The sequence below is a fragment of the Papio anubis genome, chromosome 11, assembly GCF_008728515.1.
Source record: "Papio anubis isolate 15944 chromosome 11, Panubis1.0, whole genome shotgun sequence".
Classification (NCBI taxonomy): Eukaryota; Metazoa; Chordata; class Mammalia; order Primates; family Cercopithecidae; genus Papio; species Papio anubis.
Genome location: NC_044986.1, coordinates 36,290,677 through 36,318,083, shown reverse-complemented (window position 1 = coordinate 36,318,083; position 27,407 = coordinate 36,290,677). Strand labels below are relative to the sequence as shown.

Genomic DNA, 27,407 nt, shown 5'->3' with positions numbered 1-27,407 from the left:
AAAAAAAAGAGGAGGGGGGAAGGGGGGAAGGGAGGGGAAGGGAGGGGAGGGGAGGCGAGGGGAGGGGAGGCGAGGGGAGGGGAGGGGAGGGGAGGGAAGGTGAGGGGAGGGGAGGCGAGGGAAGAGAAGAGAAAAAAGGCAAGCAAAGCAGGAAGGTAGGGAATGAGGGAAACGAAAAAAGGGAAAGAAAAGGAAAGAAACAAAAAAAAACCCACCATCCCCAAAGATGCTATGAGCTGAAAAAACATCCAGAAAGGGAGCCAGCCTTAGACAAACAGGCTTACATGAAAATCTGAGGTCTTAAGCATTTTACAATTCATAGAGAAACAACAAAAGGACTGCTCAAGTATTGGAAATTGGCCTTAACTGTATATACATTGTAAATCCCTAGGAAAAGATGTGGTGTTGGGAAGAGATAAAACCAGACTGAGTCAGATGGACTGATAACAGTAGAGGACAGAACTAGTAATAGTTAAGAAGAATTTTAGGAAAAATGATAAAGCAGGAACATAGCAAGACCTCATCTCTACAAAAAATTAAAAACTAGCCAGATGTGGTAGCACACACCTGTGGTCCCAGCTACTCAGGATGCTGAAGTAGGAGGATCACTTGAGCCCAGTGAACTGTGATCATGCCACCACACTCCAGCCTGGGTGACAGAGTGAGACTCTGTCTCAAAAAAAAAAAAAAAAGGCCAGGCACGCCGAGGCGGGTGGATCATGAGGTCAGGAGATTGAGACCAACCTGGCTAACACGGTGAAACCCCGTCTTTATTAAAAATACAAAAACAAATTAGCCAGGCGTGGTGGCGGGCGCCTGTAGTCCCAGCTACTCGGGAGGCTGAGGCAGGAAAATGGCGCGAACCCAGGAGGCAGAGCTTGCAGTGAGCCAAGATCGCGCCACTGCACTCCAGCCTGGTGAGAGAGTGAGACTCCATCTCAAAAATAAAAATAAATAAAAATAAAAAATAACAGATGCTGATGAGGATGTAAAGAAAAGGGAACTCTTATACACTGTTGGTGGGAATGTAAATTAGTACAGCCATTATGGAAAGCAGTATGAAGATTTCTCAAAAAACTAAAAATAGAACTACCATATAATACAGCAATCCCACTACTGGGTATTTATTCAAAGAGAAGAAAATCAGTTTTCAAAGGAATATCTGCATCCCCATGTTTACTGCAGCACTATTCACAATAGCAAAGACATGGAACCAATGTAAGTGTCCATCAATGGATGAATGATAAAGAAAATGTGGTGTATATACACAATGGAATACTACTCCACCATAAAAAAAGAATGAAATCCTGTCATTTGCAGCAACAGGGATGGAACTGGAGGTTATTAGGTTAAGTGAAATAAACCAGGCACAGAAAGACAGATCATCACACGTTCTCACTCATATGTGGGAGCTAAAAAGTGGATCTCAGGTCGGCCGCAGTGGTTCACGCCTGTAATCCCAGCACTTTGGGAGGCCAATGCGGGCAGTCAGGAGTTAGAGACCACCCTGGCCAATATGGTGAAACCCTGTCTCTACCAAAAATACAAAAATTAGTCCAGTGTAGTGGTACGCGCCTGTCATCCCAGCTACTCGAGAGGCTGAGGCAGGAGAATCGCTTGAACCCGGGAGACAGAGGCTGCAGTGAGCTGAGATTGCACCACTGCACTTCAGCCTGGGTAACAAGAGTGAAAACTCTATCTCAAAAAAAAAAGTGCATCTCATGGTGAGAGAGAAAAAGAAAAGAGAAGAAAAAAAAATTGATCTCATAGAAGTAGGGAGTAGAATAATAGTTTCCAGATGCTGGGATAGGTGTTGGGGTGAGGGTAAAGAGCAGTTGGTCAATAGGTACAAATATGTAGTGAGACAGAAGAAATACGTTCTAACACTTAATAGCAAAAGCAGGATGACTACAGTTAACAACATCATATGGTATATTTCAAAATAACTAGAAGAGGGGACCTGAAATGTTCCCAACACATAGAAATGACAACTATTCACTGTGATGGATACTCTACATACCCTGACTTGATCATTGCACATTCAATCCAAGTAACGAAATATCATATGTACCCCATAAATATGTACAAATATTATGGGTCAATAAAAAGTTTACCAAAAAGTCATATGCTGAGGTTGCTAAGATCCACTATAACAATAAATCTTCTGGCCGGGCGCAGTGGTTCACGCCTGTAATCCCAGCACTTTGGGAGGTTGAGGCGGGCAGATCACGAGGCCAGGAGATCGAGACCATCGTGGTTAACACGGTGAAACCCCGTCTCTACTAAAAATACAAAAAAATTAGCCGAGCGTGGTGGCGGGCACCTGTAGTCCCAGCTACTCGGGAGGCTGAGGCAGCAGAATGGCGTGAACCCAGGAGGCGGAGCTTACAGTGAGCCGAGATTGCGCCACTGCACTCCAGAATGGGCGACAGAGCGAGACTGTCTCAAAAAAAAAAAAAAGGAATACATCTTCTATCTGTGAAATTATGAAGAAGAAAAAAGAAATTCGTGTATAGTATACATATACGGTTTGGTACTAGCCACAGTTTCAGGCATGTACTCGGGGCTTTGGAACATATCTCCCATGGATAAGAGGGAACTACTGTATAATGAAAACCATAAAATACTGCTGAAAGGAATTAGAGAAAACTAAGTAAATGGAAAGCTATCCCATGTTCATATTATTGGATAAGGACTGCTAGGATGTCAATACTACTCAAGGCAATCTACAGATTCAATACAATCCCTATCAACCTTAGAAACATCAAAATATCAATGAGGTTTTTTGGAGCAAAGACAGAAAATCCATCCTAAAATTAACATGGAGTCTCAAGGCATCTTGAACAGCCAAAACAATGTTAAAAATGAAGAACCAACCTGGAGGATTCAAGCTTCTTGATTTCAAAATTTACTACAACACCTTTACAACATTTACTAATCACACCACCACAGTACTAGTATAAAGTCAGATAAGTAGACCAATGGAATAGACTAGAAAGCCAGAAATAAACTCTTACATATATATTCAAATGCTTTTCAATAAAAGGACCAAGACCAATGGAGAAAGGACAGTTTCTTCAACAAATGGTGCTGGGAAAACCATATAACCACATGCAAAAGAATGAAGTTGGACCCTTACCTAACACCAGAAACAAAAATTAACTCAAAATGGGTCAAAGACATAAATATAAGACCTAAAACTATAAAAACTTTTAGAGGAAAACATAAGGCAAAAGCTTCATGACAATGGATTTGGCAGTGATTTATTGGATATGACACCAAAGGGACAGGCAACAAGAGAAAAAATAGACCAATTAGACTTCATAAAACTTTTTTAAATTTGCACATCAAAACACACTATCAACAAAGTAAAAAGGCAACCCACAGAATGGGAGAAAATATTTGTTCACATAGCTGATAAAGGATGATATCTGGAATATAAAGGGATGTCCATCAACTGATGAACAGATGAGCAAAATGTGGTATATAAACACAGTGGAATACTATGTACCCTTAAAAAGGAAGGAAATCCTGTCACATGCTACTGTGTGGATGAACCTTGAGCACACTGTGCTAAGTGTAAATAAGGCAGTCACAGAAAGACAAATACTGTATGAGTCCACTTACATGAGGTACTTAGAGAAGTCAAATTCATAGAGATGGAAAGTAGAATGGTGGTTGCCAAGGATGGGAGGAGGGTTATGCAGAGTTACTGCTTAATGGGCACAGAGTTTCAATTTTGCAAGATGAAAAGAGTTCTGGAAACAGATAGTGATGATGGCTGCACAACGTGAATGTACTTAATGCCACAGAACTGTGCACTTAAAAATGGTTAAGACGGCAAATTTTATAAGTATTTTACTGCAAGAAAAAAAAGAAACCAGAACTGGATGATCTTGGAAACTTTTAGTCTCTCCAGATGGCAAAAGATGCTAAAATTGGCACACGCCTGTAATCCCAGCACTTTGGGAGGCTGAGGCAGGAGGATTGAACCCAGGAGTTCAAGACCAGCTTGGGCAACATGTTGAAACCCTGTCTCTACAAAAAATACAAAAATCAGCCAGGCATGGCAGTGCATGCCTGTGGATCCAGCTACTGGGGAGGCTGAGGTGGGAGGATCACTTGAGCCCAGAAGGTTGAGGCTGCAGTGAGCCAAGACTGTATCATGCACTCCAGCCTAGGCGACAAAGTAAGACATTGTCTCAAAAAAAAAGACGCTAAAATTAAGAGATTCACTATCAAGGAAGTATACACTAAAGAAAAGGTCAAGGATGTGACTGTGCTACCTTTTGCTAAAACCTTAGAAACGGCAAAAGGTCAGAGTATTCAGTCATACAAAGGGCCCTTTCAAGAGAGTAAAAGCGTGCCTCACAGACCCTCTCACTTAAACCAGAAAGCCTTTAGGAAGCTTAAAGGTTCTGTCCCTTAGGTTTCTCAGCAGGTGAACAAGGCAGGGAAATATTTATCTTCAAAAGATTTGTATATGTGGCCTTTGTCTAATGGAATGAATCCCACTGAAATCCACAGAAGACCTACAAAGTTCTTAGGAAAATTATGTCAGCAGAAACACAGCCTGTTTGGATTGAAAGGGCCAAAAAGTACAAAATGACCCCCAAAATTCTACTGGCAGACCCCCAAAACTCTACTGGCAGTAAGCAGGCAGGATAAAACTATTCAGCTGCCACATGTGCTTCCTTTGTGAAAAAGGAAGAATGGCTCAGAGGGTGGAGTCAGTTACCCAAAGGATCCAGCCCTACTCAGCCTCCTATTCCTATTCCTTTCCACTGTAGTGGTTGTTATCCCTGGGTTTTGCCACTGTCCATTCTGGTTTGCAATCCCATTCAGGACCTTTTTCTCATTTAGTCATCTTTATAGCCCCACTTAGGATCCCACCTTGTTCCATTTTCTTTGTCCTGTTACCAACCAAATGCTATCCCTTACCTACCTTAAAAAGTTTCTGGGAGTGTTTAATCATAAAAGTCATCCCACTGTTTAACTTTGTGATATTCTCCTGAAGGTCATTTGCAGTGACCTATTCAGAGGAAAAGAAACCAAACAATGGGCATTAAGAGCTGGAAAGTAGTACTTACCAATAGGCTTGTTCTTTCTTTTGAGACAGAGTCTTGCTCTGTCGCCAGGCTGGAGTGCAGTGGCGCAGTCTCAGCTCACTGCAACCTCGGCCTCCTGGGTTCAAGTGATTCTCCTGCCTCAGCCTCCCAAGTAGCTGGGATTATAGGCATGTGCCACTACGCCCAGTTAATTTTTCTATTTTTAGTAGAGATGGGGTTTCACCATGTTAGCCAGGCTGGTCTTGAACTCCTGACCTCGTGATCTGCCCACCTTGGCCTCCCAAAGTGCTGGGATTACAGGCATGAGCCATCGTGCCTGGCCAGCTTGTTCTTTCAAATGTATGAAGTTTCTATCCCTAACCTAGGTGCCTCTAATACAATGTTTAATTCTGGAAAGACTTTTTGGTTCAGCAGGATATGACATAATCTAGAAAAACAATGTGTCCCTGAAGTGATGAGGAAATCCTTGAAAACCAATTTTCATTTCCTAATTCTGCTTGAAAATTAGACATGTGGCCGGACGCGGTGGCTCACGCCTGTAATACCAGCACTTTGGGAGGCCGAGGCGGGCGGATCACAAGGTCAGGAGATCGAGACCACGGTGAAACCTCTTCTCTACTAAAAATACAAAAAATTAGCCGGGCGCGGTTGTGGGCGCCTGTAGTCCCAGCTACTCGGGAGGCTGAGGCAGGAGAATGGCGGGAACCCGGGAGGCGGAGCTTGCAGTGAGCTGAGATCCGGCCACTGCACTCCAGCCTGGGCGACAGAGCGAGACTCCGTCTCAAAAAAAAAAAAAAGAAAAGAAAATTAGACATGTAAGCAAAATTGGCAAAGAAAATCTAGTCTAGGATGACTGGGCACAGTGGCACACACCTGTAATCCCAACACTTTGGGAGGCCGAGGCTGGCGGATCACGACATCAGGAGATCAAGACCATCCTGGCTAACACGGTGAAATCCCGTCTCTACTAAAAAATACAAAAAAATTACCCGGGCCTGGTGGCGGGCGCCTGTAATCCTAGCTACTGGGCAGGCTGAGGCAGGAGAATGGCGTGAATCCGGGAGGCGGAGCTTGCAGTGAGCCGAGATTGCACCACTGCACTCCAACCTGGGTGACAGAGTCAGAATCCGTCTCAAAAAAAAAAAGAAAAAGAAAAAAGAAAATCTAGTCTAGGATTCAAAATGGGCCAAAAAACCAGAATCTGTTCCAGCCATCAAGGACACCACTGCCTCTTTAGAAAACTAGAGTTTCTCCAAAGACAAAAGAGAATGGTCACTACTGATACCAAAGGTGACATCTGTTTCTTAAAAACACAGTAAAATTGTCATTGATTCCCTTCCTTTGTTTCTCCTGTCTTTTTTAAATACTTCAGTAACTCTACTATTCCAAAGCCCTCATTTTCAACATGTATCTTTGTTACTCTGTTTGCTTTTAAATACTTTTTTTTTTAGAGATAGGGTCTCGCTTTGGCACCCAGGTTGGAGTACAGTGGTGCAATCATAACTCACTGCAGCTGCAAACTCCTTGGCTCAAGCGATCCTTCCACTTCAGCCTCCCAAGCAGCTAGGAGCATAGGCATGTGCCACCTCGCCCAGCTTATGTGTCTTTTTCTTTTGTAGAGACAAGGTCTTGAGGTCTCACTGTGCTGCCCAGGCTGGTCTCAACCTCCTGGCCTCAAGCAATCCTCCTACCTCAGCCTCCCAAAGTGCTGTGATTACAGGTGTAAGCCACCACTTCTTTTCATAACCAGTTTACTCACTGCTTTTCTATAGTCTTGGTTAGCTAGTTCTAAAATTCCTTCATTATGAGTCTTGATCTCCCTTTTTTTTTTTTTTTTTTTTTGAGACGAAGTCTCGCTCTGTGCCCCAGGCTGGAGTGCAGTGGCACAATCTCGGCTCACTGCAAGCTCCGCCTCCCGGGTTCACGCCATTCTCCTGCCTCAGCCTCCTGAGTAGCTGGACTACAGGCGCCCGCCACCGTGCCCAGCTAATTTTTTGTATTTTTAGTAGAGACGGGGTTTCACCGTGTTAGCCAGGATGGTCTCGATCTCCTGACCTCGTGATCCACCCGTCTCGGCCTCCCAAAGTGCTGGGATTACAGGCGTGAGCCACTGCACCCGGCCTTGATCTCCTTAATATGGACAAATGTTAATGTGTCTTCTTCTCCCCTACTCACCCCCAGAGGCTCTTCCTGGCCCAGAACTTTATTATTTTTTCACTAGTTATTTGTTAAGTAAAATGTTTCCCACAATCTCTCTCCTTTACCTTCCTTTTCTCATTTCTTATAATCTCAAAATTTTTTTATAAATTACTATAACCTATTTCTATTATCTTCCCAACAGCCTTGTGGGGTAAGTAGTAAAGCTATTACAGTATATCCTCACTTAAGGCGTCAACAGGTTCTTGGAAACTATGACGTTAAGTGCACCGACATACAGCAGGTCCTCGAATAACATCGTTTTCTTCAACATCTTTTCATTATAACATTGATGAGAAAACTAATTTGTTTTGTTATAGGTTATTTTGATTAAAGTTTCAGTTTCCAAGAACCTATCAACAATGTTAATAGGTTGAGGACTTACTGTATTATGCCCAGTTTACAGAGGAAAAGCCTACGCATAGAAAAGGTAAAAGATTAAACAAACAAAAAATGGCTTGTAGACAGCTGCTTTAAAAAAAAAAAAAAAGTAAAAGGCCAGGCACGGTGGCTCACGCCTGTAATCCCAGAACTTCAAGAGGCAGCAGTGGGTGGATCACCTGGGGTCAGTAGTTCAAGACCAGCCTGGCCAACATGGCAAAATCCCATCTCTACCAAAAACAGAAAAATACAAATATTAACCAGGCATGGTGGTGCACGCCTGTAGTCCCAGCTACTCGGGAGGCTGAGGCAGGAGAATCGCTTGAACATGGGAGGCAGAGACTGCAACAAGCTGAGGTTGCACCACTGCACTCCAGCCTGGGAAACGGAGCAAGACTCTGTCTCAAAAAAAAAACGGTTAAAGACATAGGTAACATCACTGGTGTTTGGCTTCCAACCCACCTATCCTGGCTCACAACTCCATCACGTAGTGAAACCATATTATAAGTGGGCAGGAGTATAAGCTATGTACCTCCAGGTCAGCAAGTTGTTTAAAAGACTTTAGATGAGGCTGCAGTGAGCAATGATTGCGTTACTCCCCTCCAGTGTGGGCGACAGAATAAGACCCTATCTCAAAAAAATAGAAAAAAAGACTTCAGAGAATTTATTTCTCTGTGTTTTTATCCCTCAGGCATTAAAAAAAAAAAAGAGAGAGAATGAGTTTATTTCTCATGTAAGTCACTGAGAAGACCATGGTCTCCATAATAAGAAGCAAGTTCAGCTTTATCCAAGAAGACTATATATACAGGAAATAGAAAAGTTAGGACAAGGCAGGATTGCTCTAAGTTTCATCTCATCTATAAATCCATAAGCTTGGTGACATTATCCCATAAGATCATACAGCTCTATTCTAATTTTATAACATTCGATCTTCAGAAACTAATTTAATTTCCCAAGAAGCCTTTCCTGTTAAGGACTCCACACTAAACAGCCAAAATGGGTATTCTAGTTTATTCAGTAGCTACAATTTCCCACTAAGAGTTTCCACTAATACAATGCCATGTAGGTTTATCAGAGATTGATTTATAAGTGAAGTTAGCAGGAATTGGCCCTCTCAGGTCTGATGACTCTTCAATGAACTAATAAAGTAAGTTCCCAACCTCATAAAGCTGAAGGCTAGACTTTGGACCCCTGATAATCTCACCGACGTATAGCTACAGAATGAGGCACAGCCCAAGAAAACCAAGCAATCTTTACTCTTCCCGTCAACACTCACATTTTTTGGCCACAGGACATGGGGTGCAAACATAAGGGCAAGGTTATAGGCTGACATCTTGTTCTTGTCTTGTTTCTTTGCTGTCTGGTATAGGAGATCAAGCAATAACTTCAGCAAATTACGATTAGGAGGAGGGAGAATGAGGAAGAGCAACTGGAGAGCCTCAATTTGCCGGTCCTTGTCTGGTATATTGGTCTTGTTTCCTTTATCATCAAACTGCATCAAATCTTGAGGACAAAAGAGAATTTGCAAAGCGAGGAGAAAATATCAGCAAGAAAAATCAGTGCTTTCACCATTATCCTCCCCTCAACTCCATCAAAGAAACGAGGAAAAAAGATTCAGGCAGAAACACTATTCAAAGATTACAGCAAAACATAACAACAAAATAATGTCAATGCAATTCAACAATAAAAAGACCAAAAAAAGTTTGTTTGTTTGTTTGTTTGTTTGAGACGGAGTCTTGCTCTGTCACTCAGGCTGGAGTGCAGTGACACACTCTCAGCTCACTGCAACCTCTGCCTCCCGGGTTCCAGCGATTCTCCTGCCTCAGCCTCCCGAGTAGCTGGGACTACAGGTGCCCGCCACCACGCCCAGCTAATTTTTTGTATTTTTAGTAGACATGGGGTTTCACTGTGTTAGCCAGGATGGTCTCGATCTCCTGACCTTGTGATCTGCCCGCCTCAGCCTCCCAAAGTGCTGGGATTACAGGTGTGAGCCACCACACCTGGCCAAAATTTTTTTTAATGTGTACAGGATTTGAATAGACATTCCTTCAGAAGGTATATAAGTGGCCAATAAGGCTTTGTATGCTCAGTATCATTAGCCATCAAGAAACTATAAATCAAAACCACAGTGACATACTACTTATACCCACTACAATGGCTAACACTACAAACAGATTGACAAAAATGTTGGCAAAGATGTAGAGAGAATTAAACCCTCCTATATTGCTGGTGGGAATATAAAATGGTATAACCACCTGGAAAACATTTTGGCAGTTCCTCAAAAAGTGAGAGTTACCATTTGACCAAGAAATTCAATTCCTAGGTATATACTCAAGAGAAATAAACACATATCCAAGTCAGGTGCAGTGGCACATGCCTGTAACCCCAGCACTTTGGGAAGCCAATGTGGGCAGATCGCTTGAGCCCAGGAGTTCAAGACTAGCCTGGGCAACATGGCGAAACCCCACCTCTATATTAAAAAAAAAAAAAAAAAAGATCCACACATGCCTTTGATAATGCCACTCACTCCACTTCTCCCCACTCAGATATTTTACAGCTAAAAGAAAAATGAGAGTGAAAAATGAGAATGAATATGTCCTTATTCACAAGCTGCTCCTTATAACAGGCAGCTCCCAATGGAGTTAGAGTTATTGGTTCTTCCCTAACAGACTAAAAAGGTTATCAATGAAAACAGTCCCCTGGATAATGAGAATTTCAAAGCACACTAATAACCATTTGAGTACAACTCATATAGACGTACAAATGATTACAGTGTATTATTTAAGCTGTTTAACCTCAATAATTCCAGGTTTAGGAAAGGCAGGTAACATTGCTAGAAAATGTTCCCTGTTAATATGAAACTGAAAACAAAAATTATTTCCAGTTATCAGCAAGGCATATGAAAGGCTACAACTGTGCCACGCTTCAGTATGTTCTTAAAGAACATTCAATCACAGGGTGGTAAAAGGGAGAATTTCAAATATTGCACTAAATGAATGAACTGAACTGGAAAGCAAACAAAACAAGCATCTTTCATGTTAACACTTATAAAAGAATATTTTCCAAATCTTTTTCAAAGGTCTAACATCTTTATTTCTCCCCAAAATAATTGTAAAAGTATATAACATTCTAGTAATATTTACTCATTGCATCATTGGGATTGCTACTAAAAGTGCTAAAAAAAAAAAAAACCTAATCATATTAGATTTTTTTTAATTCAAAACTTGTTTCTTTTTTTTTTTTCTTGAGACAGAGTCTTGCTCTGTCCCCTAGGCTGGAGTGCAGTGGTGCAATCTCCGCTCACTGCAAGCTCTGCCTCCCAGGTTCTCCTGCCTCAGCCTCCCGGGTTCTCCTGCCTCAGCCTCCAGAGTAGCTGGGACTATACAGGTGCCCGCCACCACACCCAGCTACTTTTTGTATTTTCAGTAGAGACGGGTTTTCACCGTGTTAGCCAGGATGGTCTCGATCTACTGACCTCATGATCTGCCCACCTCGGCCTCCCAAAGTGATGGGATTACAGGCATGAGTCACCGCGCCAGGCCAAAACTTGTTTCTTTAAGTAGTAAAAATTATTCAAAAAGGAAAAAAACCTTATATTTCTTTTCCATATAATTAGAAGAAACAGGAAAAATACTCAGGGACAGAAAACTAAGCAACTGCAATAATGGATATTGATGCTGTAAACACTTAGAGCCCATAGCAGCATAACAGACATGCAATTTAAGAATGAATTCCCTGCCACACGGGTAGAAAGGAGTATGAAGAAACTATTTATGAGCTGAAAATGGAACATTCTTCAAGATACAGTAAGTGAATAAAGCAAACCACAGAACCATGTGTATAATCTGTTACATAAAAATAGGAGAAAAGGAATATACATACTTGTTTGGGAATACACAAAATATCTCTGGAAGGATACTTCAGAAATCAGTAACACTGGTCCGGGGGCTGCAGCTCATGCCTGCAATCCTAGCACTTTGGGAGACTGAGGAGGGAGATCACTTGAAGCCAGGAGTTTTGAGACCAGTCTGGGGAACAGGTTTTCTTTTTTTAAAAGATAAAAAAATTTTTTTAATCAGTAACACTGATTGTTTCTGAGAAGAACTGGGCCTTGGGGAACAAATGTAGGAGAGAAGGTTTTTACTATATATTATTTCAATCATCTGAATTTTTTTTTTTTTTTTTTTTTTTGAGATGGAGTCTAGCTCTGTCGCCCAGGCTGGAGTGCAGTGGCCGGATCTCAGCTCACTGCAAGCTCCGCCTCCCGGGTTTACGCCATTCTCCTGCCTCAGCCTCCCGAGTAGCTGGGACTACAGGCGCCCGCCACCTCGCCCGGCTAGTTTTTTGTATTTTTTAGTAGAGACAGGGTTTCACCGTGTTAGCCAGGATGGTCTCGATCTCCTGACCTCGTGATCCGCCCGTCTCGGCCTCCCAAAGTGCTGGGATTACAGGCTTGAGCCACCGCGCCCGGCCAATCATCTGAATTTTGAACTATGTGTTTCTATTCAGAAAACAAATAATTTTTTTAAAAAATAAATTTCCTTGGCTGGGCGTGGTAGCTCACACCTGTAATGCCAGCACTTTGGGAGGCTGAGGCAGGCAGATCACAAGGTCAAGCGATCGAGACCATGCTGGCCAACATGGTAAAATTCCATCTCTAGTAAAAATACAAAAATTAGCTGGGTGTGGTGGCGGGCACCTGTAATCCCAGCTACTCGGGAGGCTGAAACAGGAGAATCACTTGAACCCGGGAGGCGGAGGTTGCAGTGAGCCGAGATCGCACCATTACACTCCAGCCTGGTGATAGAGCGAGACTCCATCTCAAAAAAAAAAAAAAAATTTTTTTTCAAGTGTAGCGATGTCCTCAACTGAGGCATAGAAATACTGAGCAAAAACTCCAAACCAAGGCAAAAATACCAAACCTGTAAACCTCTGAAATATATGAATCAATCCAATGAAAAGCATACATTTATTAAGCAACTAAAACGGATTGGGCACAGTGGCTCACGTCTATAATCCCAGCACTTCAGGAGGCCAAGGTGGGCAGATCGCTTGAGCCCAGGAGTTTGAGCCTCGGCAACATAGCGAAACCCAGTGTCTACAAAAAATACAAAAAATTTGCCAGGCATGATGCCGCACGCCTATAGTCCCAGCTACTCAGGAGGCTGAGGTGGCAGGCTCACCTGAGCCTGGGAGATCAAGGCTGCAGTGAGCCAAGGTTGCACCACTCTAGCCTAGGTGACAGAGTGAGATCCTGTTTCCAACTATAATGTTCAACACATTACTCGAGGATCTATCAGAGATTCAAAAATAAATAAAACTCAGACCATATCTTACTACCAGCTCCTTATCTCAATACAAAGCTTATTTATCAAGAAAGCCATTCGATTAAAATTAAATTTAACTAGCCAATACCTTTGAGTACCCAGAGAAGTCCAGCAACAACACGAAGTCTTAACCAATATTAATAGAAGTATTTCTGTGGGTCACAAGCAACAGAAAATTCCTAGGAACTTTACTAAATTTAAAGAAATGTATTTACATCTCCTTCTTACTTCCTATACTCACCAGCGATTTTAAGGTGTGCGTTGAAATGTTTATGTGTCAGCAGAGGCTCCGGCAACTCTCCTAGAAACATCTTCAGCAAAGTGGCAACATCATTTGAGTGAAACTCCCCTGATTCCAAGTCAATGTCAGTTCCATTATTGAGAGCATCCCTTAAAATCTGCTGTCGGACACTATTACCTGGTACTCTAAACAAACCCTCTACTCGTAAGTCTGTTTAGCATAAAAGAAAGCAGAGGACAGGCAAAAAGGAAGCAGAAATATTATGATTAAAATACACGGTCTAAAGACTACACTTAAAAGACCCTTTACAAAGCCTTTCAAGTAAGTTTTTGCCTTTTTTCATCAGTGTAGTTTAGAACCTACAGACCTCCTGAGGAGACATATCTGAACGCCCTTGGGCACTTGGAGATCTTCCAAACTAAAAGGTAGTCCTCCCAGGAGTCATTCAATCTCCTGAAGTATGTACAGACAATCTGAATTTAACCCAATCAATGGTCAGGATTAGCTTGAAAAATAAATTTTAAAAAAGCCAAATCTCCCTAAAGACCTCTTCTTGTTTATCCCAGACTTCATTTTGAGGGGCTACATACATCTGTGGATGTTTGTAGCTCTTGTAAACTGTTTTCCCAGCCCAGAATGAATCCAGAGTCTCTGCACTGCTCCAGGAATTAGAACTCTAATGTGTCAAATTCCTAAGAGATTCCCAGAAGCTTTAGTCATCCCAACTATTCATCCGTAGGCCAGAGGCAATAGCTCATGCCTATAATCTCAACACTTTGGGAGGCCTAGGCGGGTGAATCACTTGAGCACAGTTCAAGACAAGCCTAGGCAATATGGCAAAACCCCATCTCTACAAAAAAACTACAAAAAGCAGCCAGGTGTGGTGGTGCAAGCTTGTGATCCCAGTTACTAGGGAGGCCGAGGTGGGAGAATCACCTGAGCCTGGGAGGTCAAGGCTGCAGTGAGCCAAGATTGCACCACTGTACCCCAGTCGGGGTGACAGAATGAGACTTTGTCCCAAAAAAAAAAAAAAAAAAAGTAAAGAGTGTGTTTTAAGCATAGAATTCTGGAGAAAAAAGGTATCATGCTCTCTTAAATAAATGCAATGATTCTTTAGGGACAACATATTTTTCCAGAAGAAATGTCTCTCTGAGGCAAGAGGTAAATGTGACTTCATAGACACGGTCTAATTTATATACACTTTGAGAGTGTAAAGCAAATGAATATGAGATGAAGTTTAAAAGGAAATATATTTAAAAACATGCCACCTGAAATTAACACTGGTTAGTTCCTTTGATGGTTAATTGGCACCTACTAACTCCAGGCAATTAGCTCTCAACAGAAAACAGAATTCTTCATTAAACAAAGAATGATAAAGTTTCAAGTAGTCTTACTTTTGTGTAGATATTCAATCAGTTGGTATATCTGGGCAATGCCTTCCTCTGTCAGTGGGGACCCAAATATCACTCCTTTTTCTGAAAAACCATATGATATGACAGGGCTATATTTCACACAAATAGTACAAAATCATCACACTTAAAACCACTCAAGCATCCTATTTTACAATTCAGCAAGCGTTTTCACATGGTCAGTAAACAAAAACCTTAGAACTGGAAGTGCACCAGAAAAGGCAAGCAGGATAACTCTCAATCAGTTCTCTCCAGGTTCAATATTAGACTGTAGGTTCCTTGAAGGCAAATACTATCTTCTTTTTTAAGTAAGAAGCGTATATCTAGTAAATAAGAAGGAGATATCTAGCATGTTAGTATTTAATTTAACAAACAAACAGAAGGCCAGGCATGGTGGCTCACACCTGTAATCCCAGTGCTTTGGGAGGCTGAGGTGGGAGGACTGCTTGAAGCCAGGAGTTTGAGACCAGCCTGGGCAACATAGTGAGACCCCATTTCTACAAAAAATAGAAAACAGGCATGGCGTCATGCATCTGTAGTCCCAGCTACTGGGAGCTGAGACAGAAGGATAGATTGAGCCCAGGAATTCAAGGCTTCAGTGAGCTATGACACCACTGCGCTCCAGCATCGGCAACGGAGTGAGACCCCATCCCTGAAAAAAAAGAAAATTCAAGCTTTCTGCTCTATAGTCTCTAGCTATGTAACTATGGTTTTTTAAAGATCATTTTCACATATTAATAGGGCACGAAAATCAAGATGCCCCTGATAACTACCTAAGTTAATCATGTCATCATCTCTCAGGGACTGAAAATATTTGCTTTAAATTATTTATTTATCTAGATAGTTTTTACAATTTGTATCACAATTACTTAAGGTGTTACTACTTATAAAAATTGAAAAAAATGGCCAAAAAAAAGCTCTAAGTTAATAGCAACTCTTCAGTGAAGGTGTAGATGTTGAGAGAGAAGCCCAGGGAGCAGCTGAGGCCTGCCCACCCTTCACAGACACATCTCCTACCCTTTCGCTTGAGAGACATGAGAGACCGGAAGAATCCTGACGCTGGGCCGGCCCCGCCAGGCAACTTAAGGTCCACTTCCCCCATCAGCTGAGCCAACTCAGTTCCAGGTAAATCGATGAGCCTTGTGATATTGCTGACCACCAACTCAGTGAAAACCTCAGGTTTCTCATGTCGGAGTTTCTCCACAAAAAAGTCAGGATTAAAGATAATGGGCTGACCTCGAAGGGAAGAATCATTGCAGATCACAAAACTGCAGATGGCATCACTGAAAAACACAGAAGAAAATCTTTTGGGACATGATTTTTGTATGTTTCTTATGCACTACTCATTGGGTTACTTGGTCCTGACTCCACGCAAAGGCAGAGGTTTCCTTATAGTCTGCTTCCTTTAATTGAGCCAGATGCCCTTGAACACTGTTCCTTATAACCACAAAGCCTCACAGAGGGGAAGGCATTTACAGGTACATAAAACGGTAATTAATTCCGCTTTTCCCATGTCCACAAATAGGTTTTACTTTAAAATCCTTCAATTCTGGATGCCTCTGACCCATCCATCATCATCTAAGTCCAACCTCTGCTCAGACAGGTTCTTGTCTCTAGGGCTCCTGATCTTAGCTGGGTCTCCACTCCTACATTACATTGGGCTATACTCCTGGCAAAGCTCCTTGAATCTCAGAAATATTTCCTTCACTGTTCTTTGTTTCCCAATGCCTACTTTACCCCTGTATTAGTTCATTTTCATACTGCTATGAAGAAATGCCCAAGACTAGGTAATTTATAAAGAAAAAGAGCTTTAATGGACTCACAGTTCCACATGACTGGGGAGGCCTCACAATCATGGCAGAAGGCGAAGGAGGAACAAAGGCACATCTTACATGGTAGCATGTTGGGAACAGACACCAAAATCCGGCCAAAAACTGGCCCCAAAACTGGCCATAAACAAAATCTCTGCAGCACGGTGACATGTTCATGATGGCCATGACGCCTATGCTGGAAGATTGTGGGTTTACCGGAATGAGAGCAAGGAACACCTGGCCCACCCAGGGTGGAAAACCCCTTAAAGGCGTTCTTAAAACCACAAAAAATAGCATGAACGATCTGTGCCTTAAGGACATGCTCCTGCTGCAGTTAACTAGCCAAACCCATCCCTTTATTTTGGCCCATCTCTTTGTTTCCCATAAGGAATAATTTTAGTTAATCTATAATCTATAAAAACAATGCTTATCACTGGTTTACTGTTAATAAATACATGGGTAAATCTCTGTTCAGGGCTCTCAACTCTGAAGGCTGTGAGACCCCTGATTTCCCACTTCACACCTCTATATTTCTGTGTGTGTGTCTTTAATTCCTCTAGCACAGCTGGGTTAGGGTCTCCCTAACCACACTGGTCTCGGCAAGTTGTGGGGCCCGAATCCAGGTCGAAAGGTCGCTGGAGAGACGGTTGGAGAACACGGAAAACTAAGCTGGAGAACACCCAAGTACTCTTAAAGCAATCCCCGTGGTGATTAAGAAGGGGAGCTCGGAAGCATCAGGGTAACAAAGGGACAAGTGTGGGCTCTGGTTCGTTCCACCATGGAACCTTTTCACACTAATGATGAGGAGGAAGGAGAGTATAATGAAGTAACAGAAGAGGTTACAGAGCAGGTTTGTTTGCCAGCTAAAGCTAAAGCAGCAAAGGAGGGAGAGGTTCATCCCTACCTTTCTGTATCCCCTCATTATTATTTTGAAGAAAAAAGAGTGGCCTGACCCTCCAGATCTTTCTTTTCCAGAAGACACTGCGCGAAAAGTAGTTGCCCCAGTGACTGTTTGAGCAGTGCCTCAAGCGACCGCTCTTAGTTCTATTCAGGCAAGAATTCAGCAAGCTAGACCAGAGGGTGATATAGAGGCTTGGCAGTTCCCTGTTAGAATACACCCCCCAGATCAACAGGGAAATATTATAGCTACATTTGAGCCTTTTCCTTTTAATTACTCAAAGAATTTAAACAAGCTATAAATCAGTATATACCAGGTTCTCCTTTTGTAATGGGACTGTTAAAGAATGTTGCTGTTTCCAGTCGCATGATTCCTACTGACTGGGACGCTCTTACTCGAGCTTGTCTAACTCCTGCTCAGTTCTTACAATTTAAAACTCGGTGGGCAGATGAAGCTTCCATTCAGGCTGGTCGAAATGCCCAGGCCCAACATCAAATTAATATAACTGCAGACCAACTTTTGGGGGTTGGCAGCTGGGCTGGTTTAGATGCACAACTGGTCATGCAGGATGATGCCATACAACAGCTTAGGCGAGAGTACATTAGAGCTTGGGGAAAAAAATCACTTCAGGTGGAGAACAATACCCTTCCTTCACTGCTACAAAACAGGGACTAAGAGACCCACACATTGATTTTATAGCTCGGATACAGGAGTATCTTAAACAGATGATTGCAGATTTGGCTGCTGAGAATGTAGTGTTGCAGTTATTAGCTTTCGACAATGCTAATCCCGATTGCCAGGCTGCTCTGCGACCTATCAGAGGGAAAGCACATTTAGTTGATTATATCAAGGCCTGTGATGGTATCGGAGGTAATCTGCATAAAGCTACTTTGTTGGCACAGGCAATGGTAAGACTGAGAGTAGATAAAGGAAATACTCTGTTTCCTGGAGCTTGTTTTAACTGTGGGAAGCATGGTCATACTAAAAAAGAATGTAGAAAAAATCAGCAAGTCAGGTCACCCGATAGGGGAAAAAAGAACACTGCTGAGACTGAAATATGTCCAAAATGTAAAAAAGGAAAACACTGGGCTAATCGGTGTCACTCTAAGTTTGATAAAGAAGGGAACCCTAGGCCGGGCACAGTGGTTCACATCTGTAATCCCAGAACTTTGGGAGGCCAAGACGAGCAGATCACGAGGTCAGGAGATCGAGACCATCCTGGCTAACATGGTGAAACCCCATCTCTACTAAAAATACAAAAAATTAGCTGGGCGTGGTGGCGGGCGACTGTAGTCCCAGCTACTTGGGAGGCTGAGGCAGGAGAATGGCATGAACCCAGGAGGCGGAGCTTGCAGTGAGCCGAGATCGCACCACTGCACTCCAGCCTGGGCGAGGAGCAAGACTCCGTCTCAAAAAAAAAAAAAGGAAGGAACCCAATTTCAGGAAACGCCATGAAGGGCCCATCCCAGGCCCCATTCTAAACCGAGGCATTTCCAGCTCAGGCCATTCCCTCACCCCCCATACAATGTCTGTCCCCCGCCACAGCCAATAGGGCCACAGTAGATTTATGCTGCACAAAAGCTGTGAGTCTTCTGCCTGGGGAACTGCCACGAAAGGTCCCAACAGGAGTCTATGGTCCCTTGCCATCAGGAACAATAGGAATACTTTTTGGAAGGTCTAGTTTAAGTTTAAAAGGGGTACAAATACATATAGGAGTCACTGATTCAGATTACAATGGGAAATTCAAATTGTTATATCTACTTCTGTTCCCTGGAAAGCAGAGCCAGGATAGCACATAGCAGGGCCATTGATAGCGCATAGCAGAGCCAGGATAGCACATAGCACAGCTCCTGACTGTGCCGTATGTGGGAATGGGAAAAAGTGAAATTAAATGAACAAGAAGATTTGGAAGCACAAATAAGCAAGGCAAAGCAGCTTACTGGGTAAATCAAGTTACTAATAAATGCCCTACCTGTGAAATAACTATTCAGGGAAAGAAATTTAAAGATTTGGTAGATACAGGAGTCAACATTGCAGTCATTTCTCTACAGCACTGGTCGTCCACATGGCCAATTCAACCCACTCAATTTGACATAGCTGGAGTTGGTAAAGCCCCTGAAGTATATCAAAGTGTTATATTTTGCATTGTGAGGGGCCCGATGGACAACCTGGGACTATTCAACCAATTATAATGTCTGTACTTATAAATTTATGGGGAAGAGATTTATTACAACAACGGGGAACACAAGTTCTAATTCCAGAACAATTATATAGCCCTCAAAGTCAACATATAATGCATGAAATGGGGTATGTCCCTGGTATGGGACTAGAAAAAAATTTGCAAGGTTTGAAAGAACTGCTTCAAGTGGAAAGACAAAGTTCCTGCCAAATATTAGGATATCATTTTTGATGGCAGCCATTGTTAAGCCTCCAGAACTTATACCTTTAACATGGTTAACAGATAAGCCAATTTGGATAGAACAATGGCCACTAAGTAAAGAGAAACTGGAAGCTTTAGAGAAATTAGTTACTGAACAATTAGAAAATGGACACATAGCTCCAACATTTTCCCCTTGGAATTCTCCAGTTTTCGTAATTAAGAAAAAAATCAGGTAAATGGAGAATATTAACTGACTTAAGAGCCATCAATTCAGCTATACAACCTACGGGAGCATTACAGCCAGTATTGCCTTCTCCTGCTATAATTCCAAAAAATTGGCCTTTAATAGTCATAGATTTAAAAGACTGTTTCTTTACTATCCCCTTAGCTGAGCAAGACTGTGAACAGTTTGCATTTACAATTCCTGTGGTAAACAACCTGCAGCCTACTAAGCGTTTTCATTGTTTCACAGATGGGTCTAGTAATGGTAAAGCTTCTTATTCTGGCTCAAAAAGTAAAGTTTTCCAGACGCCCTATACTTCAGCTCAAAAAGCGGAGCTTGTAGCTGTAATTGAGGTATTGACTACTTTTAATATGCCTATTAATGTGTTTTCTGACTCTTCATACGTGGTTCATTCCACACAGTTAATTAAAAATGCTCAGTTACTATTTCATACAGATACAAAACTGATGACAAAAACAAAAAAGGGGGAGAAAGAGAATATGGAACCCCACAGATGCAACTGAATCTAGCATTATTAACTTTAAATTTTTTGAGCCTGCCAAAAGGCCGGATGTTATCAGCAGCTGAACAGCATCTACAGAAACCAGTTGCAAAGACAGAAGCAGAACAATTGGTTTGGTGGGGAGATCTGATAACAAAAAGTTGGGAAATAAGTAAAATAATAACTTGGAGTAGAGGTTATGCTTGTGTCTCTCCAGGACCACCGAATCAATAGCTGATTTGGATACGATCAAGACACCTGAAACCTTATCATGAGCCAGATGCCAAGGAAGAGATTCCGGGAGGATCCCAAGGACCCCCTGGCTGCAGCCATGTTGAGGCTGATACTGAGGAGGACCCCAACTGTCACGAGCAACACCCGTTGAACACAGCCACCCACCCGGGGACAGATCAAGAAGCTGTCGCAGATGGCAGAAGAAAACCTGAGGAAAGTGGAAGACCCAGTCACAATGAGTAATTTAATGGTAGCTATGATAGCAGTGATCACCATTGCCGTGAGTATTCCTTCAACAAGGGCTGACACAGAGAACAATTATACTTATTGGGCATATTTATCAATCTTGGCTGGTAATAATGCCTGCATGTAATCACTCTATGACACAGTTACCCATGCTTGCTGATCTCAGTATTTACCATAATAAATCTGCTCCTATAATTAAGGCATATTGCCCTCAAAAACCTATTTGTAAACAAAATAGAACCTGGCCAGAAATAATGAACGTACTTGTTTAGGAAGATTGCATTGCAGAACAGGCAGCGGTGCTGCACAACGATTCCTATGGAATCGTTATTGATTGGTCCCCTAAGGGGATGTTTAGCTTGAATTGCACCTCTCAGTCTGCATGCCATGGTCACACTATGTTAAGATGATCTGAACAAAATGGTCAGATGGTAGAAATGATAAGAAGTACAGAAAAGTTCCTATTTTCTGGAACCATGGCAATATAGTGGCACCTCAACCTCAAATGATATGGCCCGCTCTAGGAGCTTAACATAAGGATTTGTGGAAACTATTAAATGCTCTTAATAAGATCAAAATTTAGGAAAGAATAAAAAAGCATCTAGAATGACACTCTATAAACTTGTCTTTGGATATTGCAAAATTAAAATAACAAATATTCAAAACATCCCAGGTACACCTGACCTTAATGCCAGGAACTTGAGTGCTTGAAGGAGTTGTAGACAGATTAGCAGCTAATAACCCATCAAAAAGGATAAAAACACTTGGAAGCTCTGTGATTTCAATGATGATTGTGCTTTTAATCTATGTTGTTTGTCTTTGTATAGTCTGCAGATGTGGATTCTGACTCCTGTGAGAAGTAGCTCACTGTGACAAAGCTGCCTTTGCTTTTATCGCTTTGCAAATCAAAGAAGGGGAACAGGTTGAGAACAGGCCCCCCAAAATCTGGTCCCAAAACTGGCCATAAACAAAATCTCTGCAGCACCGTGACATATTCATGATGGCCATGACGCCCATGATGGAAGATTGTGGGTTTACCGGAATGAGGGCAAGGAATCCTTGGCCCACCCACGGTGGAAAACCACTTAAAGGCGTTCTTAAAACCACAAACAATAGCATGAACGATCTGTGCCTTAAGGACATGCTCCTGCTGCAGATAACTAGCCAAACCCATCCCTTTATTTCGGCCCATCCCTTTGTTTCCCATAAAGAATACTCTTACTTCATCTATAATCTATAAAAACAAGGCTTATCATTGGCTTGCTGTTAATAAATACATGGGTAAATCTCTGTTCAGGGCTCTCAGCTCTGAAGGCTGTGAAACCCCTGATTTCCCACTTCACACCCCTATATTTCTGTGTGTGTGTCTTTAATTCCTCTAGCACTGCTGGGTTAGGGTCTCCCCAGACGAACTGGTCTCAGCAGCAGCAGGTAAGTGTGTGTGTGCAGGGTAACTGCCCTTTATAAAACCATCGGATCTCATGAGACTTATTCACGTGGGGAAAAAACCACCCCATGATTCAATTACCTTCAACCGAGTTCCTCTCATGACATGTGGGGATTATGAGAGCTACAATTCAAAATGAGATTTGGGTGGGGACACAACCAAACCATATAATTCCACCCCAGCCCCTCCCAAATCTCATGTCCTCACATTTCAAAACCAATTATGCCTCCCCAACAGTCCCCCAAAGTCTTAACTCATTTCAGCATTAACTCGAAAGTCCATAGTCCAAAGTCTCATCTGAGACAAGTCCCTTCTGCCTATGAGCCTGTAAAATCAAAAGCAAGTTAGTTACTTCCTAGGTACAATTAGGGTACAGGCATTGGGTAAATACACCCATTCCAAATGGGAGAAATTGGCCAAAACAAGGGGCTACAGGCCCTATGCAAGTCTGAAATCCAACAGGGCAGTAATTAAATCTTACAGCTCTGAAATAATCTCCTTTGACTCCACGTCTCACATCCAGGTCACACTAATGCAAGAGGTGGGTTCTCATAGTCTTGGGCAGCTCTGCCCCTGTGGCTTTCCTGGGTACATCCCCACTCCTGGTTGCTTTCACAGGCTGGCATTGAGTGTTTGCAGCTTTTCCAGACGCACAATGCAAGCTATCAGTGGATCTACAGTTCTGGGGTCTGGAGGATGGTAGCCCTCTTCTCACAACTCCACTAGGCAGTGCCCCAGTGGTGACTTTGTATGGGGGCTCCCATTCCACATTTCCCTTCTTCTGAACTGCTCTAGCAGAGGTTCTCCATGAGAGCTCCATCCCTGCAGCACATCTTTGCCTCGACATTGAGGCATTTCCACACATCCTCTGAAATCCAGGCTGAGGTTCCCAAACCTCAATTCTTGACTTCTGTGCACCCGCAGGCCCAAAACCACATGTAAACTGCCAAGGCTTGGGGCCTGTGCCCTCTGAAGCAATGTCCTGAGCTGTACACTGGCCCCTTTTAGCCATAGCTGGGACCCAGGGCACCAAGTCCAGGGACTGCACAAAGCAGCAAGGCCCTGGGCCCACCCACAGCATCATTTTTCCTTGTAGGTTTCCAGGCCTGTGATGGGAGGGGCTGCAACAAAGGTCTCTGACATGCCCTGGAGACATTTTCCCCATTGTCTTGGAAATTAGGATTTGGCTCCTCCTAGCAAGAGTGACCTTTATATAAGTTCCCAACAAGTTTCTCATCTCCATCTGAGACCACCTCAGTCTGAACTTCACTGTCCATATCACTATCAGCATTTTGGTCAAAGCTATTCAACAAGTCTCTAGGAAGTTCCAAACTTCCCCACATTTCCCTGTCTTCTGAGTCCTCTAAACTGTTCCAACCTCTGCCTGTTACTCAGTTTAAAAGTCGCTTCCACATTTTCAGGTATCCTTACAGTAGTACCCAGCTCTACTGGTACCAATTTACTGTATTAGTCTGTTCTCATGCTGTTAATAAAGACATACCAGAGACTCAGTAATTTATAAAGGAAAGACAGGTTTAATGGACTCATAGTTCCACATGGCTGGGGAGGCCTCACAATCATGGTGGAAGGCGAAGGGGGAACGAAGGCATATCTTACGTGGCAGCAGTCAAGAGAGCGTGTGCAGGGGAACTGCCCTTTATAAAAACATCAGCTCTTGTGAGACTTACTCACTATCAAGAGAACAGCACAGGAAAAACCCGCCCCCATGATTCAATTACCTCCCACTGGGTTCTTCCTACAACACATGGGGATTATGGGAGATAGAATTCAAGATGAGATTTGTGTGGGGACATAGCCAAAGCATATCATTCCCTTTTTACTTCTAATATGTTGTTATATTTAAGAATTGTATCCTTGAAACTCTTACAGAAGACATATAGTTTGTATCCATTAACAATAAAGTCTAATGGCTTGTTCTAATCCTTATTATATAAACAGTCATCTATTATATAACCAACAAATGGACATAACGCAAGCTAGAAAGGACAAGTTATCATATCTCAGTCAGGCAGAACTGAAATTCACCTGACTCATACAAACATACCCACAGTAAAAGCAATCACAACTTATAAGTGGTCCATTATACCCTAGGTACCAAAGCACTATTCCAGGAAAAATGACGGCACTTCTAAATACTAAATGTAACTAATCTACAAAGGACATTGTCAATACTACATGGATAATTAATAATAACAGTATAGTGAAAACAAGGCGTAGGTAGACTTCAAAGTTCATCTCTATTTCCTTGAAAAATTATTACATGATTTAATTAACAGTCCACATCTTCAGTTGGTGGCTAGGAGATTCCTTCTTTTCTCTGAAATGATAATGTATTATGAGAAATAACAAAAATTAAAAACTAGGAATGTGTGTCCTCAAGCCAAAAAGTAACTAAAATAGAATTTAAAACGCTTGTCTCCTCAACCTTTTTACACACTAGTTATTTTTCCTGTTCAAATGCCAATGATAAAAGCCAAATAAAATTAGAAGCAACTTCGTCTTAAATCATTGACAAGAGCCTCTTTTTTTAACATCAGCTTATTTCAGTCAAGAAGCAAGGGTCAATATAGGACTATTGTTTATAATCACTGCCAATGAGAAATCACTACCCTACCAGGAAGACCATAAAAATCATAAAATGTGTAGCACCAAAAAGAGTCTTATAATTTATTGAGTCTAAACTAATCATTTTCTGGAATTCACATCACTTTTAATTCTGAATAACTGATTCAGATCAAATTAGCATTAACATAAAAATGTGTATTAATAGCAACCATTATATTCCTGAAACAGAAACACATACATACATACATAAAACTTTCAGACTTTTATTAATGTTCAGAGCAAAACTCAAGATTCTAACACTTTCAACACAGTTGACCCTTCCAGCACTAAACTGGATCAAATATTGTACACAAGTGAGAAAGAAACTAAAAGCAACATGTATAGTTTTTCAACAGAATTCTTCCTACCTGGCCATCACCCCCAAAACTACTCCCTCCTAAACAGCACAAACAGGGAGAAGAATAAACAGGTTCAAGACTGCTCCTAGCTATTTACAAGGAACATAAGAAAAAAAGATACCTTGGAACTCGCAACACATAAGTAACACGTAAACAATCTCAGTTTCTCTTCCCTTCTGTTTTTTCTCCCCTTTCTTCCCAGGTTCATTCTCTCATTATGTCACACTTTAATTTCTTTAAGCTAGTTCTTTTCTTTTCCCCTACTTCCTCACTTTTTCTATGTGGACCATCTGGCAAAACAATATCTAAGAGATGGAAATAGTTAAAAGAGAAATCAAATGGAAGGTGAAAGATGGAAAAGAGTTATAGCGGGTTATTTTTCTTAAAGTTACCCCATATCACAAAGCCCACTAATCCCTTTCCAAAGAATACACAATACCACAATATAAAGCTAAAATTATCAAGAAACATGTTTAAGAACTTAAGAAATTTATAGGACTAAAGAAAAAACTACTGTATTTAAGCAAAAACAACCTTCCACTCTATGATATTGCAAAACAAACTAAATATACTAAAGTTCAAGAAAATAAATATATTTCTTACATAAGTGCTGAAAGCTTCTGATGAGGCATTGGTAAATCGAAGAGACAGGAAAAAAGCTTTCCCCTTGTTTGTTGTGACAAAGAAACTCTCCTTTCCCTGCCCCAGCACAGCCTACACACATTCCAGACATGTTAGAGGATACAAGGGCACATTATGAGGCCTGAAAGGCAGTACTTAGGACTCTGAACACTCATCTGCAAATACAAAAATAGAGATAAAAAACTAGACCAGTTAATTAACTGTATTTGCCAATGCATAGATGAAGCTCAAAAGGAGACTCCCATCACCACTTCAGTTATACTAGATGAAACAGTTAAAAATGTAAAAGCATAGAACAGGTAGTTTTGCAATATGGGGGAGGGGTGATCCCTACTTCACGTTACAGACAAAAAATAAATTCCAAACAAAATAAAGATCTAAATATGAAAAGCCAAATTTAAAAGCAGTAAAAAACACTATAGAATAAATTAATGCAACAGAGGAAGAGTTTCTTAAACAAGACATAAAAAGCACAATCCCCAAAGAAAGAATCATAAATTTAACTACATTAAATTTTCTGTATAACAAATGACACTACACACTAAATTTCTTAAAAATGAAGTCACAATGCCTCTAAAGAGAAATGGATAAAAGGGGAAGAAGAGTGGGAGAGAAACTTTTCACTGTATGCTCTTTTGTATTTTCTGGATTTTATATTCATGTGAACATACTATCCATTCATAATAAATAAATAAATAAATAAATCTAAAACTCTAAAAGTAATAATAAAATGCAAGATAAGCCACAGATTGAAAAAAAGATGTTTGCCATGCATATAACCAAGGATCAGTGTTCAGAATGAATCAGTAATCCTAAAAATTAATAAGGAAAAGACACTTGACTCAACAGAAAATTAGTCAAATGACATGATCAGTAATGCGGAGAAGAGGGGACCTAAGACTAATAAACATAAAAAGAATCTCAACTTCACAAGTTATCAGAATAAAGCAAATTTAAAAATAGTACCTTTCCTTACTCATCACTTAGCAAAATCAGATTCAGGTGGTATATTTTTATTCTCAGTTTGCTATGTTATTTATTTATTTTTTTTTTAGACAGAGTCTCACTCTTGCCATCCAGGCTGGAGTGCAGTGGCACAATCTCGGCTCACTGCAGCCTCTGCCTTCCAGAGGAGATATGTATATTTATTTATATATTTACTTATTTAAAATTGTGTATTGGTGTTTAATTTTATCAAATACTTATCGAAAATTTTTTGTGCATCTATTGATGATCATATAATTTTTTCCTTTATGGTAAATAATACTGATTTTCTATTGTCAAACCAACCTTGCATTTCTCTTTTTTTTTTTTTTGAGACGGAGTCTCGCTCTGTCCCCCAGGCTGGAGTGCAGTGGCCGGATCTCAGCTCACTGCAAGCTCCGCCTCCTGGGTTTACGCCATTCTCCTGCCTCAG

The 27,407-nt window shown here is 41.6% G+C and overlaps 1 protein-coding gene across 5 annotated transcripts in view; it reads right to left on the bottom strand.

Annotated features, from left to right (window-relative positions):
- ARHGAP19 (Rho GTPase activating protein 19) overlaps nt 1-27,407 on the bottom strand; it is a 135,711-nt gene that overhangs the window by 89,017 nt on the left and 19,287 nt on the right. For 2 of the 5 annotated variants that reach the window (XM_009215083.4, XM_003904065.5), the window contains exons 2-6: nt 15,641-15,906; nt 14,609-14,689; nt 13,215-13,424; nt 8,923-9,149; nt 4,946-5,032 (exon numbers count right to left, since the gene is read on the bottom strand). In XM_009215083.4, the coding sequence (XP_009213347.1) occupies nt 4,946-5,032; nt 8,923-9,149; nt 13,215-13,424; nt 14,609-14,689; nt 15,641-15,906 (871 nt within the window). Of the gene's footprint in view, nt 1-4,945; nt 5,033-8,922; nt 9,150-13,214; nt 13,425-14,608; nt 14,690-15,640; nt 15,907-25,951; nt 27,029-27,407 lie in introns of those variants that run through there. The other 3 variants (XM_009215082.4, XM_021943545.2, XM_009215084.2) reach the window with 3 other exon arrangements.